Here is a 21,641-nt window from a genome sequence, read left to right on the forward strand (position 1 = left end):
ATTTGTGCTGTTGATTTGCTAGGCATTCTGGGAAATTTGGGTAAGGAAAGGGGCAAGGAGAAGGGGTGAAATGGGATTGAGCCATCATCTTTTAAACATGAGCTGAGTGGACAGGAAAATGTTTTTCAATTTCTCAATTAGCCTCTCGATGGAAAGAGACAGCTATGGATCCTGTAAATTGATTTTTTCAGATCTATGACAGAGACAAAGGGAGAGCCATGAGGCATTATCTTAGGTTGTGTATATTGTTCATACCACAGAGATAACCTGTAGAATACAATGCCAGGAATTATGTGGATAAATAAATATTCTGTTCACTGGTGCAAATGATACGCACAATTACAATATTCTTCAGTTTTGATGAACACATACCAGTCCTGATGAATTGCATATCCTATAAATTTCATAATTGACTGCATTGTTTTCCAAATTATTGTATAACATTATATTGTTCCTCTCTATTTCAAGTTAATTTCCTTAATAAATGCTTTTTATTATTTAACAGGAGGTACAAAGAAATGGAAAAGCAGGTATTCCTGCAGGAAGGTGGCCTAGCCTGCTGAGCCTAACATGCCCACGCAGCAGCGGTAGTGGCAGTGGCAGTGAATTGTCATTATCCAGTGCTTGTAGTGATCATTCCAGTGGCTCCCACACTTGGGCAGAAGGACGTGGCTTCTCAAAGCAGGTGGGTGTCACTCATCTACAATCAAAATGTCTTTAATTTCAAGTGTTTGGTAGCATCTTTATGGCATTTTGGCTGAAATGTTTTCCACCTATTAATATTCCTCACTTATTCTCAATGTCTCTTGTAATGCACAGTGTGTCACAAGCCGGGACAAAAGGATGAGTACAGGTTCAGTATCCAGCAATCATTCAGCACCCTTGGAGCCGACAGAGCTGGGATGGAAGGAGGGCCACATTCTGAAAGGCCTAAAGCGTCTCCAAATGTCCAGCTCAAAAGAAGCTTCCGCAAATGCATCTGTACCAGACTGCAAAGACTGTATGACCTCTAATGAAGGCATATACTCACTTGGTGTAAAGTGTGCCCCGCAAGTGGCTACAGCTAAACAAGTAGCTCCTTCGAGTAAATCTTTGAAGGGTGAAGAAAGGATTGCTGTTCCTGACTCTGACGATGCAGATGATGAGTCATCTAAATTACGAAGTGGGGACTCCAGTGAGCAACCAACACAGGAGCTTCTGTGCTTAGAGAAACCGGATGTCACAAAAAACGATGATGGCAATTTGCTAGAAGACTCAGCAAAACTTAATGGAAATTCTGGTGTTTTTCCCTCACCAGTGACAGACAACTTTTCATTTTTGGTGGGGCCCACAATAAAACCTGGATTAAGCCCAACAGACAAGAATAAAGATTCACTTGAAAAACACAAAGCATCAGACATGAAATCCAGTGACAGAAATAATAACCAAGAAAAGTCTACTGACCGTAAATCCAGACTTGATCACGTCAAAAGACAACAGAGCAGACCTGCTATCAAGCAAATGGATGGAGGAACAAGTGATATGAGCTCATCTATACCACATACTGCAACCAGAGCTCTTAGCTGTGTGAATGACGCTAGACAGCGCAGCTCCTCAGTGGAGGTTGATCATTGCAGAGACAAGGCAAATAAAGTAGGCAGTGAGACCCAGGACATCTCAAGCTCAGAATCTCCACAAAGGAAACTGAAACTTCAGCCATGGGATTCAGCAAGAAAGGCTTTCATTCTGAGGAGCAAGAGTGCAGATGGAGGACCAGAGCAAGCTAAGCACACACATTCACCTCTCCACCAAAAACTTATAAAGGGTAACAGGTCCAAAGGACAGCCAAATCCTGGTGGGCATAGTGTTACTAGTAAAAGAACAAATCTTAGTAAAACACAAGGATCAAGCAAAGGTGCATTATCTAAAATTGAGAACAATGAGGATATTGTCGTATCAACAAGTTCCAAGTCGCTTGAAAGTGAACAGCAGTTCTCTCCCGTTGCTTCCCCTGTGAAATATTCAACGACATTTAAGACTCCAGGAATCAATGAATGCTCTGAAAACCCAACAACATTTTCTCTCCAAGCCACAAGAACTCAATCAAGCAACAACTGTGTGGAAGAGAACATATATGATAACTTACCCTGCTCCCCACTAAAACAACGACGCCAAGACCAGCACTGTGATGTTTCCCTTTCAGAATATAGGTCCCCACCCCCTCCTTTACCCCCAGGTCGAACCACCTCTCTTCTTCTTAGACCCACTTGCGACTCTTTACCCGAAGCTCATAAATCTGTAGGTCAGTGCTCTACTACTGGGAAGACAACATCAAGCAACACCAAGCCAAAATCACATCAGCTTTGTTCTGCTTTACAGCCTCAACAATCCAGTGCAACAAAAGACAATCGACAAACAGCTCCACAAATTGGTGCTGAAGGTATCCCCTCTAAGCTCTACCATACCCATTCATCGAAGACAACACATGTCCAAGTTGAAGAATCTCAAACTTCAGACTCAAGACAGTTTCCAATGGACAGAGCTGCCCCACACTATGATGAAAATATTGCACCCTCAATCATGCCAAATCAGAGCATCTTACAAAGATCCCACCAGAGTAGTAGTGAGCCAAAACTTTCAGAAGTCTTGCCTCAGGTATATTCTAATGTTTACTACCATGGGATTTCCAATAATTCTCACAGTTCCACTTCAAGAGGTGGTAGAATGGCTCTCCCTGTAAATGCTAAATCGAATGAGGCAATCGCAGGACAGGAAACCAGTACCTTCCTCATATTCGGAAGACAGAACAAAGATGATACAAACTCGATTACAAAAAGTGTCCAGACATTTCAGACTTTTATGTGTGATCCCCAGATGAAACATGACTGTGGTGCTCGTGAAAGAACGCGCAGAAAGATTGAAACCCGCTGTAACTCACTGGACTCGGAGCCCTGTGCTCAACCTGTTGCATCAGACAGTGGTGTGATGTTAGACTGGGGTTTTGATGAAGAAGGTTGGCTCTTTAAACGGTCAGTGTCAGTGTCAACCAGACCTCTCCTTAAACCAGTAATGGGCATGAATGGGGCCAAGGCCCGTAGCCAGAGTTTCGGTGCACGCTACATGGATAGGCCAAGCTTCAACAGATCTGGAAAGGTCCGGACACAGATCAAAACACACTCAGGGAGTTCCTTAAATTCTCTTGGTGATGTCCTTCCAGGAAGTATGAGTTGCTCTAGCAGCTACCATTGTCCAATGAATCGATCCCTTTTGAACAACTTCTTGATTGAAGAGGGTTTGACGGTTCCCTCATATTTGGGGTCCTCCAGTGAAAGACTCCAAAGCCTGAAACTCCAGCGAGAGCAGGCAAGGCGCATTCAGATTGAGCAACAGTTTTCAAGTGCTTTTGGTGAGCCAGTCTCTGAGGAACCAGAAAGACAAAGTTCAATAACCACAATCGAAGAGAAAGTGATGCTCGGCATAGAGGAGAACTTACACAAGTGTCAAGAACAGGAGCGAACCATAGAAGTGAAACAAAAACCTGGTCCAACTCTGGCAAATTGGTTTGGTTTTCGTAAAAGTAAGCTTCCTGCACCAAGCAGCAAGAAGACTGATCCACCAAAAGTAAAAGAAGACAAGAGAGAGCAAAAGATTACATCACTTCTCGGAGGAAAGCAGGCAAAGTCTGACAAAAAGAGAGACAGAAGAAAAAGTGATGGAAAAGACTGGTAAGAAGTTCAGTAGATCAGTGATGACTGTCATCTCTTGATTTTATTTCATCTCAGCACTTGCTCCAGTGCATTTCTTCATAGCCTAATGCAAGTATGGCACTCTCCGGCCTCAAATGATTTAAATTGTAATTTTAAACAAGTTGTCTTAGACAGGTTTCAAAAGATATAGAGTCATTTATCAGCTTAATCAGAATGTGAATGGTTAGTCAATATACCAGAGGATCACAGTATGTAGTGGTTTGTTGACAAATTGTTTTCTTTCAGCTCCGTGGGTAGAAGAGAGTCTCACGATGCAGTGAGAGCATGCATATCAATGCCCTGCCCAGGAATGTCCCTGAATGAGATACAAGGACATGCTGACATCATTGGGGACCCAAAGGTAAATGAGTTTGTTGATCTTTATAAAATGGGCAGTAACTTTAGTGTTATGCAGCAAGTTTTAGTTCAAAATACAAAGATGTCCATGAAAGATAGGAACTTGTTATACAGGGTGATTGTCGATGTGACATCACACGAATTTCACCAAGACTCTGTCAAACCTGACAGAGAAATGCAAAGGCTTGAATATTGAAATTAATTACTGGTGATTTATGACATGTCAAAAATATTTGATGTGAAAAAGGCCTATTAAGGGGCATTAGGACAGAAATCAGTCCTGCCCTAAATTAAGCAATGGGCCATGTTGTGTGAGGCATTGCTCCACGTAAAAGTGAGACATTAAATATGTAGCCATCAGGTTTTAACTCTTAACTCGTTGATGCTACTTGAAGGGAGATTTCCCCAACTGTCCCTCAAACCCTCTTACACACAGTTTCATAATTTTTTCCTTCACTACTAACTCTTATTTTAACTTTAAATTTCATTTAAGTTCATAATAGTCTTTGTATTTGATTTATTCCTCCAGAAAATATAATGCATCAAATTATTCATTCAAGGCTTCAAAAGTGCGTGGAATGTGTGTATTTGTAATCAACAGTCTGATAAACCACATTGTTTTTGCAATTTGTCTGTTCGATAAAGAATTGAAGTAAAAAAGGTGAAATCGTTAACATCAACATTTCGTTAGGGGACTCTTTGTTGAATACCTGACATCCCTCCTCCTACTTTCCAAACTTTCAAAAGCATGGTGACCCCATGTCAGTCAAAAGACTGGATGTTAGGAAAATCAAAGGAATGGAATTTTAGTTTTTTGTCAGCCAGAGTCAAAAAGATTACTGGCTACTCTATGATAAGGAATAGATGAAAAGTATAAAACAGGATCAATGTAACTTCTTTTTTTTTCTTCCCTTGTACAAAAACACGAAGATACAGATTATGAGCAGGAGAGCTGATAGTGAAAATGGATCCACTTTGAAGACCCCCAACCAGGCTGCAGTAACAGGTCAGATTTTCTTATTCTTTGTTGCGTTGCCCATAATTGTTCATAGTGACTAAAAATAGTGAATAATGGATTCCTCTCAACATCTTGGTAGCTGAAAAACTAAACTTACCTCATTAAAAATATTGTTAGCTGTGTTCTTTTGAGTATGTTACCCTCAAGGTTTCATCTGTGCTTCTACAGTTTGCAGAAAGAAGTGAAGACCAAATATGAAAAAAATGTGTAAGTTATAAACATGACAAATATGTTGGGAAAAACACACAAGATTCAGAATTTTGTCAGTGTTTGCTTCTCCCTCCATTTCTGCGTTTCTTTTATTCATTTAACCTCCACATTTATATTATTTTGACTGTCAATCTGAATCAGGGCAAATAGGAACCATTTCATTATGGTTGTATTCCACAAGTTTAATGGAGATGTTGTGTGTAGGTGTGGTGCTCATCTTCACAGATTCATGCTCTGAAAATATGCATGCACAGGCTCATCAAACCAGGATGAACCCATTCATCAATGTTGGGACCAGGCTCCCTCCTAAACAGACTTAGAAGTGGACCCATACTAAATGTTCTTTAACAGTTTTTCCATAAACCACTCTACTGAAGGAAACCAATCGCCTGGATTGTGTTGTCATATATTGAGGTGGAGTGAAGAAGAGATTGTCCTGAGTAGAATGCTGTGTGGCCCTGGTATTCTAACCATAGTTTCCCAATATTAAAGCAATTTGGGTCAACTGGTATATAAGTGGACCATCTGTTTGTTACTACAAATTAAGTCATAATATGGCCCATTGGAAGGATTTCATTTATGAAATTAATCAAACCACACGTATAAGGGTTTGGGGGTTTCTGGTATCTCTAATTCTTTCAACTGTACAAATTAAAGCCTAAACAAGGTACATACAGGTGCATTGATGCTGTCATTTAGAGTCAGTTTCCATACCCTGTAGTAGAGTGGAGCTGCAGTAATGAGGTCTGTGCCCATACTGTTGACAGATCAGTTTAAAATAAGTATAAGCTGTCAATCATGACGGCGAAACTACAGATATTCTTTAAATACCTCACTCTGTATACTCACCTGGGGTACACTGTGTACAGAGGACAATCCCTGGATAATTGTGGTCCAAATTAAACAGCAATTGTGCACTTGTGATGATCAACATGTAACCACAATTGTTTTGTGGTTAAATGAACAGCTGCTATGTTCACATGGCATAATAATGAACATTCACTTTCTTGTGTGTGCCCCCTCTGTCATACAAAGTAGAAATTAAATCACTATCTATATCAATATCCTTCTTCCTCTACGACTATATTCACAAATACATAAAAGTACATTGGTGTTCCGTCCCCTTCCACTATGTTCCCGAGGTGGTGACTATTTAGTGCCTATCGTTTTTCACTCACTTTTCTGAACATTTTGAGAAGGTTACTTACAAGGCACTGCTCGTCAGTGTGAATGCACTTATTCACACAAAATAGCAAGTTTGAGTAAAGAAAGACACAAATTAAGAAACAGTTATATACACAGTTAAGAATAACTGTCCACATTGCTCAGGTAGAGGACCGGAAATTTAACCGGTCAGAGGGACACGATTGGCAAAGTGCTGCGAATATCAAACACATTTGATATGGATGGTCACCTGCCTTCAGGGGTTAAGGACCTCATTCCATTTTTGCAATGCACCAGCTAAGCACATTCATCCAAGCCACAACTGAGTGAATTAACTTTGCCTTCAGCTGTGGTCTAAATTATGCCATCCACACATAAAGTGGTTGGACCTCATGTTATGTTGACAAAGCAGATTTAACCTAGATAAACCAAATAAGCACAGAAAAGAGGGTGCAACCGCAATTGGCTGTTAATTTGTAGTCATCAGGCGTCCGTCCTTGACGTCATACATTAAAGGCCAAGTGAAATAAAACAGTTGTTCCAAATAATTTTATACAATACACTGTTATATGTCCTTTGCTCTTCTGTTCCAATACTTCTATAACCTATTCATCACCATACTCCTAAATGCAAGCCAATGCAACAGAAAAATGCCAAAGCCGGCAAACCACAACATGTTTTTTGTCTTTCTTTCTCTTTTTACTTATTTTTAAAGAAAGGAAATTAACATGAAGACTTTTTGTACATGAAAAACTGAAAAATCATGCAGTCCCAATGAGATACTGAGGATTGCAACAGAAGGTGTGACTGAAACATCATTAGACAAAGCCTGGAATAAAGGCTGAGTTCTTTAGTGGAAAAAAGTTAATAAGTGTATATTCATAAAGCAATTTTTTAGGTAAGGATTGTTTTCAAGCCACTAGTAGTATTGTAAACGATATATTAACAGTTCCTCCTTCACTGAGGTTTCAAGTGAATGTCTCTTTCTCATAAGGACACATGTTTCATGTCAGATCCCTCACTGAATGAACTGCCAAGTGAGGGGCCCTGTTTGCATCAATTTTCATGACAATTAGCAATTTGGTTAACCAGCTGGAGCACTGGAATTCTAAAGGATGCACTCTTTATTCTTAAAGGGATACTTCACCGAAAAGTCTCTGGTGACCACTTCTGCAAACGTAATGAAAACAACAGAAAAGAAACAGAAATGCCTCCATACGGCTCCTGTGATGTCAATCAAGTGTCTTTTAGGACAGTGTAAATTTTCCTTTTTTCATTATGTTTAAAAAAGTGGTCACCAGTTATTTAAACTGTATGGATTTGGCTGCAATGCTAAGCTAAAGATAAATATCGAATGTATCTAGATTGAAATTTCCTATGTCATTCATTTTTTGGCAAGGGACAGGTTTGATATTTGTGATCTCAGAGAGTAATGTGTTTAATGTGTTTTCTCTCCTCACCGCACTTTTGAATGTTTTACCTGAAACATATTCCCCCCAAAGGAAGCAGGAGATATTTGTACAAACTTTCCTCATACACTTGTTCCTTAAAGATGAGGCTCTATTGTTTCTGTCCGGGTGAGATTGTGGAATCGTGATTGTGATTTTTACTTGGTAGCTGTTTAAACTCTTTGCTGATTTTCATTGTGATCAGTTTTATCTCACAATGTTTCTTCGAATACAAGCTGATGTCGACAAGCAAAGGCATTTGCCAGCATTTAGACATGTTAAGACATACATACTAATGTATTCAATAACTTAACCAACCTAATTCTACACCATTGACAGTTTCCTCCATAAAGAACAACCCCATAGCTTGTCAATCCAAGCAGGATTCTTCTTGTGCCTTAACCTAACCAAAGTCTGTTCTGACTGATCTACATTACTAATCACCATTGGTTTTTGTTACCATATGGATAAAGATTGAGAACACCTCTTACTGGTACACTCTTCTATAGGTTGTGTTGTTGTCACCATAACCACAAGGGTCTTGTATGCCTGCCATTGATCTGCTCCTTCGAGGCGGACAACAACCTCCTGGTCCATGCTATATACTCGTTGAAACCAATCAACACTCAGCGCCTGTGATTCAGCCTTTCAAAGTAGTTCTTGTTAGCTCTCATCTCAAGAACCAACTAATCAATAATGTGTCTTTTTCTATGGCTACTCAAATAAATAATTTATTTTGTTTTGGATAGGATAAGTAAAGACTAAGTAGGCTGAATAATTTCTAATTCAAGTTGTGTCTAATTGAAAGTCATGCACCCAAAGCTACATTTTAGTTGTAATAGATGAATGTCATAGGTGTTCATAAAGTGATCAGGATGGAGCCATTAGCCTCCAGATATAGCTCCTGAGATGTTGACAGCGCTAAATAGAAGAACATTTCCCCCTAATTACCTCCACTGAAGGGGGTTATGTTTTCATCCCTGTCTATTTGGTGGTTGTGTTGTTGCCTAGAGTTTGCTTGTTTTTGGATGCAAGATACTATAAAAAAACAATTCCAATTATCATTACATCTCGGTGGAGGGGTTGGTATGGATCAGGATAACACCCTTTGAATATTGGTGCAGATCCAGATTGGAGGCTGGGTCAAATTATTTTTACATTTCTTATTGCGAGACAGGATGTTTTTTTGACATTTTCCCTGATTTGCTAGGGAATATTTCATGGATCTTGATGAAAAAAAATGCATATTTTTTAGACTTATATCTTCAAGTGTGTTGGATTTGGTGCAGGTTGTTGCCCTTTAAGGGGACTTCTGGGCCTGGGATGAGATAAGTGCTCTACTGCCATTTAATAGCAGCAATAAATATTTCTGTGGTTTTCTTTTTTGCCTAAAACTGTATTTTCATGGCAACAAATCGTGTCTACTTTATCTAGGAAACAATAATCTTTCCCAATTCTCATTTTAATATTTTCCAGCACAGCCTGACTTAGAATGTGACATATCTGAATAACACAATTAACTTGGCCACTCTTGCTAAAAGTGAAAAGAAAAAAAAAGAAAAAAGAGCTACAGATACCCACCTGAGGTCTCATGTGCACGTCTTAATTAATAAAGGGGGGGAAAGCAGCCGCCTTTGATTCAGTGTGTGATTGCCCACAGGTTGATGCTTCAGGCTACATATTAAAACACAAGCCTGCATGACAAGAGCGGACTCAAACAATGATACTCAATCATCTATTTCAAATGTACAAAGCTTTGACCGGGGTTTACGAGTGTAACGACTGTGATATGATGCATAATTCTGCAGGCAGTTCTGAGCGATGCAAATTCCACATCTTAAAGTAAAGAAATAACACGTTCATGGGTCTCTATGAGTTACTATTCATGTGTTGCAAATGAAATACACACATTTGCGTTGTATTTGAAGTTCATTCCATAAGCCATGATGTGTATTTCATATTCACAGTAACATCAGTGCATGCTAATCGTCACACACCCATTAAACAGCATCTGTAATACAAAGCAGTGGTTCAAGTGGGCTTGATTTGCATTGGCTGAGTCACTCTGTTGCAGTGCGTGGTGTAATTCGCAAACACAATCATTACACTGCTTCACACATATGTAATTGCATTGTACTGAAGCACTATTTTTCAACTTGGCTTCTAAGAGGAAGTCATCCTCAAGTGAAAGAGTGAGGGAAAAGAAAACAACAGACTAACCATCTGTTGGTTGTCTTCATTGATAGGATCAAAGTACAGCACAGAGATCCAGTGCATAGAGCATAAACAAGCAGCAATCATAATGTGGAAGAACTAATAAGTAGGCATGAGGGAAACAATCATGCTTTACTTCAGAGATGGCCCATCATTGGTGATTGGTTAAGTTGCCCTCATTTTATTATGACGGGTCTTTCAATGACTCTTCAGTTCTCATTTCAGAAACAGTCCAGAGGATATTAAATAATAAATAAAATGAATGAATTATTTAATTCCACCTCAACCATGGTTACCCTGTTGTTTCATTCCTGCTCCTTTTCTTTCCCTCTACCCTGAGCCACTTCAACTGTTCTCCTTGTGCCGTAGGCTCCGGCTGTAAGATGCGAACGTTGGACAGTGGGATTGGGACCATCCCTCTTCCTGAATCCTGTTCCTTCTTCTCCTCCATCCTGCACCTCCTCCCCAAATCCTCATCAACCCCAGACCAGTCCCTCAGTCCTCCCAGTGCCCCCGGTTCCTCCAGCGAGGACGTGTCTCCCTCCCCATTACCCCGGTGGAGAATACCCTCCAGCTTTAAGGACAGCAGCCATGCAGGGGTTCTAAACTCCCTGTCTGACTCCTCCATGACCCATATCCAGTCAGTGCCTTTCCCCACTGTGGCCTTCCTGCAGCCCATCCAACCCCAGTGTGCACCTATTGTGACCTCTGCCAGTGTGTGTGATCCCCAGAGCAGGCTCCCCAGACCACCCCAAGGTAAGGTAAAGCCACAAAAGCACCAATAAGAAGCATGACTGCTGGACTGCAGTAGTAATGATGATGGATTTCCATTTTGTGCTGTGGGCTTACGAAAGACTTTTTGTGCTCTTTTTTTAATCTTACTTTTTAACTTTTTTAATGTTTCACCCAAGTCAGATTTAATGGCTAAACCGTGTCACAAACTGCTAGTTTCAACTTAAAGAATATCATCAGCATTTCTCTGTGCAACACCTACTAACACATACTACCAAGTTTCATTCACATAAATCCTGTCCTGCAGACAGATAGCAATAAGGCATTTTCCAGTGTCAGTATTACTGTAGGGGACTAAAGAATTACAAAATGTTGGTATAGCTGTCAGCCCAGTTTCAGAGCATTATTGTGACAGAGGGAAGGAGAAGAAGGAAATATTTAACATGGAGGTGATACCTACAAAATCCAAGTTCAACTAAAGTAGTCCATGACTTGGGAAGGAGATGAGAGGCTTTCTAGAGAATGTGATTGTCATGGAGATTGATACAAAATAATTCCATTACACTGTGAAGATCGTACTAGCAAACCTTGGGAGAAAAGACAGAACATAGAGGATTGGCACAGACTATGGAAGTACTGGATTTTAACATTGTTATAATGTATTTAAACTCTAAATTAGTTAACAGTAAGGCATCATAATTATTGACTCAAACTGCACATGACAAGTCGTTAATCGTACCAGTGGTTCTTAAATGAGGCATATTCTTTTCAGTTACATTTGACATAAGAGTTACTCAAATATGGTATTTTATACTCTGGTGCTAATATGCCACATGATACATTTGTATGTACTTGTTGTGGCCATCATTGTATTTTCTGTAGATTTGGTTGGGGAAGAACCAGCATCTTGTTGGGGATGGAGATCATTAACTGGAAAAACTGAGCCAAAGCCAAATCAGGAGCTGAAATATGTATGATATTAATTATTTGATAAAGTCTGTATTTATCTCATCTAAGGCACGAGATTTGTGCATGCTACTTTTGTATTAAAACTCTGAAGGTCTGAAAGACAAATTCAGACAGAAAAAATCTGTTACTGCGAGAGCGACGGTGAAGAGCAGTAAACATTTTTGCCATCTCTCTTGCATTCTCTCAGATTCTTAAGAGAAGATATCCAATGGAAATCTTGCTTGAATAATTCATCTTTCCATTTTAAGGGGCACACCACTAATGGAGATGGAGAAGTTAGGTTCTCATGTAAGGAAATGTAATTCATGACGCTCCACTTGCGTAATTTTCTCTGCATAACATTCACTGTATGAGTATAAGTGAAATAGAAGGAGCACAACCCTATATTTGATCTTCATATGATAGTCTGGGGAAATCCCCAGTGAACATGGTTTGTCATTTTATGCTCAATGATAATCACATATCCACCAATTTCCACTGTTAAGAAAACTGCATCTGGCATCAGAAGAGTGAGAGCCTCGTCAAAATCAAGCTTTTTCATACTGACCCCTTTAACTCCTGTACCCCTGAGTTGCTGTTGGTTATACAACTACAATGTTTATTTTTCTACATGACACATGTGAATTTTAGAGAATTTTAGAGAATGTTTGGCTGCTTTATTTCAGACAGATGTAAACAAAGGCAGGCTTATTTCTAATAAGCTGATTTGTGCATAAATGAGAACCTTAACATGTCTCCTTTAGTTATGCACTGGATGCAACGTACATGCTATCATGCAATCTTACTGTTCTTCATATACATTATTTGCTTCTGCTTAGCTTCCATGCTTGTCAAGCAGTAAAGTTAGGTCTGTGCCTTATTGCATACATGCATAGAGCTTCAACTTAAAGAGGGGTCGGGTGGATGATCTCGCTCATGGGTGATGCTTGTTTCGCTAGATTGTTGGATTACTTTGTAAAGAGTTTGACAGACATTGAGAATCTTCTCAACTGACAGTTAAGATTGCTAACCTTGCGTCAGACTCATGCTTATTTGGTGAAATGCATATTTAAACATTTGTCTCCTGAGGGAGAACTTGAGAACTGTGACTGTTTGATTTGAGCATGTCTGGTAAAACTAAACCCTGTCTTTATTTGCACACTGTTACAGTTCAATGAAATAGTTGTAAGAATTATAAATTGATCATCTCTCAAGATGTCAGCCTCTGCTTTTTCAATGTCACTCACATCTCCTACCACTTTGAATTTTGAGTGATAATCTAACTCTTTTTGAAAATGCCAGACATCAGTCTGTCAGTGTCACTCTGCTCTCCTTGTTCCACATCTGGAACCTCCTGTTGACAGGGGAACTAACTTTGGCTGCTTAGAAAACCTTTGACATGAATTTTATTGTGTGTTTTTTCAGGTGGAATGGAACCAAAGAAGTTAACCTATATCAAATCGAACACACGAGCCACCCCGAGCCAACAGAAAGAGCAGACGAGACTTCAGCTTGCCAACTGTAAGATAAAGGAAGAGATGTAAAGCTGAAAAACCTATGTCGAGAGTTTATGTTGAAATAAAATTAGCTGTATAGCCTTGGACAGTCAAAGTAATTTTAAATACCTAAATTTATTCAAATTCATCTGAAAACTTATAACCTTCAAAATCCTGCTTGTTTTTTGTTCACTGAAGGATTACATTGGCATTTGTGATGACATTTTTTTAGCAGTTCAATATTCACTGAATATCAAGAAAAGTGTACCACCAGCTCCAATAGGCTTATCAGACAAGTTCAGACTTTGCCTTTCACAGTTCAAGCTGTCACAGCTTCACTGTTATAAAGGTGGAGAAAACTGCAACAGTTTGTCCTTAGTCACATTCTGTGCAATAGTGTAATTTGTCACCGAACTGCACTCAAAATGATAAACTTAACTGTAGACACTCATTTCAATCCCCATTGAGCAGAAAGCAAGTTTAATGGTGGGGACTAAACACATGACTAACACAAGTTCCCCAAACATCATTTACATCTTCTCACAGTACATTAACACTGGCATTTAAAGCTTGTGTGTGTTCGTGTGTGTGTGTGTGCCAACTTGTACATATATCTTTGTAAGGACCATTTTGGCCAGTCCATACTTTCTGGCCCACTTTTCAATTCAATTCAATTTAAGTTGTATAGCCCCAAATCATACTATACATTATCTCAGGGCACTTAACACAGAATGTCAAGACATTTCAAATTCTTAGAGAAACAGTTCCTGATATTAGCAAACACTTTAGTGACTGTGGGGAGGAAAAATTCACACCAAGTCAAAGACTCAGTGTGGGTGGCCATGTGCTTCGACTGGTTGGGGTGAGCAGAGAAAAATGGGATGGACAGGGGAGATGGGTGGACACAGGATTTTATAAACTTTGCCATATTTCTAGATGTTTTATATTTTTATGTTGTTTTTAAAGTGGGAGACTGTGGCTGCGGGTAGGGCGAACTTCTCATTGAAATAAAGTGCTGCCCATAGATGCACTGTATGAATATGTGTGTGAATGTCAAATTCTGTTACTGTGAAGCACTTTTAGTGGTCATCAATACTAAAAAAGAGCTATGTAAATACAGACCATTTACAAATGCTTCAGGCATTATAGGGTTATAATTAGATTTAGGTTAGGGTTAGGGGAATGTATAATGCCAATGAGTGTCCTCACTAAGCTAGAAGCATAAAGTTGTGTGTTTGTGTTTGTGTGTGTGCATGTGTGTTTAGATTTTAAGATATGGCTGTGGGTTAAAAAACTAGCTCTAGTTATGAAGCTTCACAAGAGCCACCAGTCCACACACACACGCAAACGTACACATGCGTTCACACATGCATGCACACAAAGTCAAAAGTCAATTCCATACAAGTGTAAATACAAATGTTGAATAACCTGCACAACCTTATAAAACATTAACAGTATGCATGACCATGTGAATGCTATGTATCAGTCCTGGTGTGAATTTTACTGACACAGCTCACTTTTGGGTGGAAGTGATGTAACTTTATATTAACATGCAGGGAAGGAGGTCTCACCATGTCTGCCCAGTGCAATCAAATCACAAACTGTCTCTTTCGATTTGCATCCAAACCAAATTGCTACTATGAGTTGAACTCATACATGTTGAATTTACTTTCAAAGACACTTCAAAACTTTCCAGGTGCATTTTAAGCAGGGAAAGTTGTATTCTTTTCTATGAATCTCCTGAAGCATGTCTCTGCAGGTTCTTGGCACCCATGTTGAGGAATTGTGCTACATTATGTGATTTAACTTTATCTGGGCAAATAAACACACAATCAAACTGAAATGTTCTATTGAGCATCTCTTTCCCAGACTCTGCCTATAGTCTGGATGAATAGGGCCTTGCTGCCAGTGTTGCATTGTATAAACTATTTAAGAGAGAATTTGAACTTGCTTGAAATGGCAGATGTTTTTTAAATGTTGTATTATTTGCATAGTAGAGAGCCACAGCATTTCACTCTGCTCTACACCTTCTTCCATTTCAGAGTTCCTGAGGCTAAAGGAGTCAAACTAGAAACGGGGAGTCGAATTTTCACTTGGATTTATCACAACTCACATGGAGGATCCTTAAGTCCCACAGTGTGGACACTGTGTCTGTGTATGAGGATGAAACCCTCGGAACTTGGCACTGCAGGCTTCCACATGCTTGGTGTTGAGTTGAGATCCTCAGCAGCTCTTGATGTGTAATAATGAAAACTTTGGCAGCCATTTTGGAGATCTGCAGCTCATCGGCTTCAGCTTCTAAACGTTCAACTCTACTGAATCACTAGTTACATTGACATGGTTCATTTTTTTTTCATCTGACAACATGCAATTTTAAATACATGATACAATCACATTTTAACTGCAATGGTAGGTTAGTTTCTATGTCTCTATGCTACCAGATGTCTCATTACCAACTTATAAATACATCTGAGTTGCACATTAGCTGATGTAAGTGGCTGTGCACATTAACTGACCTACAACAAGTGAAGCTTTAAATGTGCGGGTCTGATCGGAAATCAACCTTGCGTAACCCTGACTTACTAAATGCCTCTACTGCAACACACAACTTTCATTGTTAAAAACGTATATTCTCATGTTAAAATGTGTTATCATACTGTGTGACAGTATGCAACTGGCACAGCAATGCTGTTGCAACCCTGTCACCTTACAAATTACATATATATAACTTACTTTGTCTGGCTATTTTGGAGAAATTATAAAACTGCTTGAATTGTGTATTTCTTTTTTCCAAAAAAAAAAACTGTGGGACTTCATTACTAGACTGTCTATTATTCTGTATTACACACACAGACACACACAAAAGACACACATGTTGCTCCCACATACTATATGGCCTTATAAAGATGTGTCAGCAAACAATTATCCACCTTCATATCCAGCAGTCACAGAGGAACAGTAGCTTCTCATTGATATGTGTCATTGATTCTGACACAGAACAATGTTCTCTCTGTTCTGGTCTCCAGATGTTAGGAAACAGTGTCGGCTCTTTGACTTGCCGGATGGACGACTGCATCAACCAGCTGCTTGTAACTTTGTCCTTTGGTACGAGCAGTTGCGTTTTGTGAATGATGCTAAACCACTATTTAAAAGTGGTTGTTACATCACAGTGTCACTTGACTACATTTGATTAATGCAGGTTTACATGATAGTTTACAAGCGCAGACAGTTTGCTACCAGACCTCTCTAAGGGCGCCAGCTGTCGAGAGTAGTGACTCCACTAAAACCCTGCAGGTTATGTAGCTCATTCATTTACAGTTTTCAGCCACATGTGAAGTTCTAGTCTCGAATAATTCTGTCACTGATATGTTTTGGAGCAAAGCAGCAGATGGAAACTTTTAATGTCAAGATTACAAACTATGCTTTCCTGAAAATATCCGGAGCTATCTTATGTACAGCATTTACTCCTGATTTCCATTCAGGAGTTCTGCACCTGGCTGCGTATTATGACTCCTTTAAGTCTGCACTAACTTGTTGGAAGCTTTTTTTATTGTTACATTGTTTATATGAACTTGCATGCAACCACTCTCTGGATTATTCAAACCTACAAATGCATCATATGAATCTGATGTACATCATCATACGCATCAGAGTTTCTTCACAAGAGGTGGAATAAACCGACGTGTTAAATGTGATGTGCACTGTTAAATATTTATGTAATAAGACACAATATCATCTAATGTGAGACCGGCTTTCACACCTGCACCTTGATATTTTGAAAAAATCTCCTCTTAAAATGAAACTTCATATGTGCACTATATTCAGCTTTTTTTCTTACATTTTCCCACAGTTATGACATCGAGACCGACCAGTTGGTTTTGCATTTAACGTTAGCTTTAAAGCACCTAGTAGGCACACAGTGGACGCTGTTGTGCTCGCTCAGGGAAAAAACTAACAACGAGTGTCTAGGATAGATGCTGTGGATTAACACATACAATTATGTCACTGCAACCATCAGATTTCACTGTGGTTGAAGATATTTACTTGTCCTCTTGTCTGTTTTTGTCTGTACATTGACCTGTTACATGTCGCACCACGGTTGCTCAGTTTTTCTATCTCTTATGTATGCTGTGCCCTTTATGGTAATGTTTTCGGTGTCATGAATGCATCTCAACATATTTGACAGTCCTAGCTACTTTACGATGTTTCCCTCTCACACCTTTGTCAGCTCCCAAACTTTCATGTGTAGATATTTGTGAAAATGCATATTGCCAAACACTGCTCTGAGCTAATCGCGTATACAGAAAATGAATGCAACTAAATCTACATATCAGACTTATCATGGTGATTATAGCCATATTCTTCAACACACTAGAGACAGTTTACATGTGATGTAGAACTATAAAGCACTGGAACATTGCACAATGCCATTAGTCATGCCATCTTACTGTATTTACCTCTTCTTTAACCTGCTTCATGTATATATGTGAGGTAATATTTGTAAAATAGCAGTAGTGTTAATGCCAATAGAAGCACACCGCCCTATTAAATGAAATATGTAGCGTGCACAGGTGATACAAGGTTTAATGGATCAGGGAACAGATTGGCTGCACCGATACGGGTAGATGGAGCATGATGTCTGTTTTTAAAGTGGCTCATATAATAAAGAGCATTACTCTCAAAAGAGTATTGTATTTTTCTACATGTACTCTAACGCCCTGTATTTGTACTAAGCACTTAAGAGTGTAATTTAACCATTTAGTGCACATAATGTTACTCACTCTAACAGTAATTCTCCCTCTAAATGTTTTTTTTCAGTACACTATATGAAGTTCCTGTGTGATGGTCACCTTAGCAGTATGAATTGAGAACTGTATATTACTGATATTCCTTGTTTTATGTCAAAAAAGAAAGAGAAATAAACCATTTTAACTACTTACAATACATCTAGTGTTTCCTTGTGGTTTGTTGTATTTCACTGAAGTGATTTTGCACCAAAAAAAAACACCCACTGTATTGTATGCCAACAGAGTGTCCTCGCAGTTTGAGCATTCACTCCAGGCTCATAGCCAACCTGTTTGCCAGCATGAAAGATGGAAGCTCTACAGAGGCATATCTACATGAACACTGAGTTCAGCTAACTGCGTGACAAGTGTTTTTTTATGAAATAAACTCAACAATTTCCAGGATACTAACCAATGTGTCAAGGGCACTGCTCAGGGGCTCCCAAACTTTTGAGAGGAAAACTAGAATCAAAAAAGTGTCATCATATTAGAACCATGTAGTTCTAAAATCATATTATTATTGATTATTTGCCTTAGAAATGGGAATTGTGAGACACATATAACATTTGAAATGTTTTCTCTAGCAAGGGATATTTGGTGTGAGTTTTCAAAGGGAAAGTAAAGATGCTGGAGTTGGAGTGTGTCTAAGTGTTCTACTGTAGCCATTGCATTCTTGGTTCAATGTTCCTATCTTGTGGTCACTGTTGTACATAATGCTAGCTCCAAACTTTCCCTTGCCTCAAATGATGATTTGGGGTAATGTGCTTTTTCATCTTCTGCCCAAAGCAAAATGAGAAGACTGAAACTCTCACCTACAATTCTACAAATATTAAGTCAACCATTCATCTTATCGGCTTAACATAAGCATGTAGATTATAAAGATTATGAGAAAGTGCAGTGTCTGATTTGGTGTGATTTTGACATTGGATATGTTCAATATTAATAAAAATGAAATGCCTTCACTCTGTGGGCTGAATAGAATCTTCTATATCGCTGGAAATATTACAGCAGCAGTTGATAACTGGCAGCCAGCAGCCAATAATATCTTTCCTGCCTGATATTTGTGGAATTAGTGGGTAGATGAAAAGGCTTCAGCTGCAGTTTTAAAGGGAGTTTGAATAGAAACAAGAGACATGTACGTTGATTTACTGCCATGAGCCTTTTGAGCTGCAGCTATGAAACAACCTGACTTAATTTCAAGTACCACAGTGTGATTTCAGGTCAGTGAGGAAAAGTGAGCTAGAAAACTGTTGAAAATAACAAACACACACTCTCACACTTAACAGTTATTCACTCGCTTCAGCTTACTTTTTCATTGATAGAAGTTAACCTGATCATTTGAATTGCGGTTTCAGAACAGTGTAGGTTTGTCCTGCGGCCCCCCCTGCCAGATCTGTCAAGGTCAGTTCATTAAATCCAAATTGAGGTAAATCCATGTAAATGAGGTGATGCAAAACATCCTTGATGACAGAGAAATGTTTAAATATTGGACATAAATGGAAATCAGGTAAACGTATCAAGGGTACATAAGTGCCATTAGAGCTGTCAGGCAATGCTTTACTCACTTAACTAACCTACTGTCTTTGACACATTGAACTCCTTTTGATTTATAGAAGCTTGATTTTTTCCAAAGACAGAAAGTCCCAGTTCACTTGAGCACTGAACATATTTTGGACATTATTTTGAAAAGCTTTTTAACTCCACTTTGAAGATGCTGCTCACACAGTGAATGCAGAGAGCTTTTTATGATCTTGTGGTCAGTAAGCCTTGATTGGTTTAGCTCTATGCATAATGCCTCCCAGTGTGCCATCAGTCATGTTATGACGCTCCTGCTCAGAAGCTGCCACAGAGAGCAACTATCTGCACTCTCATCTCTCATCTCTCATCGTCATCCGCTTATCTGGGGTTGGGTCGTGGGGGGAGCAGCTCAAGCAGGGGGCCCCAGACTTCCCTTTCCCGGGCCACATTGACCAGAACTGACGGGGGGATCCCGAAGCGTTCCCAGGCCAGTGTTGAGATATAATCTCTCCACCTAGTCCTGGGTCTACCCCGAGGTCTCCTCCCCACTGGACGTGCCTGGAAAACCTCCCAAGGGAGGCGCCCAGTGGGCATCCTTACCAGATGCCCGAACCACCTCAGCTGACTCCTTTCTAAGTAAAGGAGCAGCGGCTCTAATCCGAGTTCCTCACGGATGACTGACTTTCTCACCCTATCCCTAAGGGAGACGCCAGCCACCCTTCTGAGAAAACTCATCTCGGCCGCTTGTACCCGCGATCTCGTCCTTTCGGTCATCACCCAGCCCTCATGACCATAGGTGAGGATAGGAACGAAGATTGACCGGTAGATCGAGAGCTTTGCCTTGCGGCTCAGCTCTCTTTTCATTACAACGGTGCGGTAAAGCGAACGCAATACCGCCCCCGCTGCTCCGATTCTCCGGCCAATCTCACGCTCCATAGTACCCTCACTCGCGAACAAGACCCCGAGGTACTTGAACTCCTTCACTTGGGCTAAGGACTCATTTCCTACCAATCCATCGGTTTCCTGCTAAGAGTCATGGCCTCAGATTTAGCGGTGCTGATCCTCATCCCAGCTGCTTCACACTCGGCCGCCAGCCGATCCAGTGAGTGCTGAAGGTCACAAGCCGATGATCCAATGAGGACCACATCATCCGCAAAAAGCAGTGACGAGATCCTCAGACCACCGAACTGCAACCCCTCCCCACAACGACTACGCCTCGATATCCTGTCCATGTATATCACAAACAGGATTGGTGACAAGGCGCAGCCCTGGCGGAGACCAGCACCCACTGAGAACGAAACTGACTGGCTGCCGAGGACCCGAACACAGCTCTCGCTTTGGGAGTACAGAGATTGGATGGCCCTGAGGATAGACCCCCTTACCCCATACTCCCGCAGCACCTCCCACAGTTTCTCCCGGGGGACCCGGTCATACGCCTTCTCCAGATCCACAAAACACAAGTGGACTGAATGGGCATACTCCCAGGCCCCCTCCAGGATCCTTGCGAGAGTGAAGAGCTGGTCTGTAGTTCCACGTCCGGGGCGAAAACCGCATTGTTCCTCTTCAATCTGAGGTTCGACGATCGGCCGAACCCTCCTTTCCAGCACCTTGGAGTAGACTTTACCAGGGAGGCTGAGAAGTGTGATACCCCGGTAATTGGTACACACTCTCTGGTCCCCCTTTTTGAACAGGGGAACCACCACCCCGGTTTGCCACTCCTTTGGCACTGTACCCGACTCCCACGCGATGTTGAATAGGCGTGTCAACCATGACAGCCCCTCAACACCCAGAGCCTTTAGCATTTCTGGCTGGATCTCATCAATCCCTGGGGCTTTGCCACTGCGGAGATGTTTGACTACCTCAGTGACCTCCACCAGGGAAATTGACGACGAAACACCATCAACCTCGAGCTCTGCCTGCAACATAGAGTGCGTGTTATTCGGATTCAGGAGTTCCTCAAAGTGTTCCTTCCAACGTCCGACAACCTCCTCAGTTGAGGTCAACAGAGTCCCATCCTTACTGTACAC

At 40.4% G+C, this 21,641-nt stretch overlaps 1 protein-coding gene across 1 annotated transcript; it reads left to right on the forward strand.

Annotated features, from left to right (window-relative positions):
• Positions 1–828: 828 nt before the first annotated feature.
• Positions 829–18,245, forward strand: LOC133967786 (nck-associated protein 5-like). Its single transcript, XM_062403443.1, has 6 exons — positions 829–3,704; positions 3,972–4,086; positions 5,013–5,088; positions 10,506–10,892; positions 13,242–13,337; positions 15,355–18,245. Coding segments are annotated over exons 1-6 (3,537 nt in total). The 5' UTR covers positions 829–843; the 3' UTR covers positions 15,357–18,245.
• The last annotated feature ends 3,396 nt before the right edge of the window (positions 18,246–21,641 follow it).

The sequence above is a fragment of the Platichthys flesus genome, chromosome 13 (genome assembly GCF_949316205.1).
Source record: "Platichthys flesus chromosome 13, fPlaFle2.1, whole genome shotgun sequence".
Lineage (NCBI taxonomy): Eukaryota > Metazoa > Chordata > Actinopteri > Pleuronectiformes > Pleuronectidae > Platichthys > Platichthys flesus.

Bases quoted from the DNA above. Each gene is read 5' to 3' on its own strand.
- LOC133967786 (XM_062403443.1), top strand. From the start codon at position 844: ATGAGTACAGGTTCAGTATCCAGCAATCATTCAGCACCCTTGGAGCCG. The intron at 5,089-10,505 runs GTCAGATTTTCT...CTTGTGCCGTAG, and splicing joins CAACCAGGCTGCAGTAACAG to GCTCCGGCTGTAAGATGCGA. The intron at 10,893-13,241 runs GTAAGGTAAAGC...GTGTTTTTTCAG, and splicing joins GCTCCCCAGACCACCCCAAG to GTGGAATGGAACCAAAGAAG.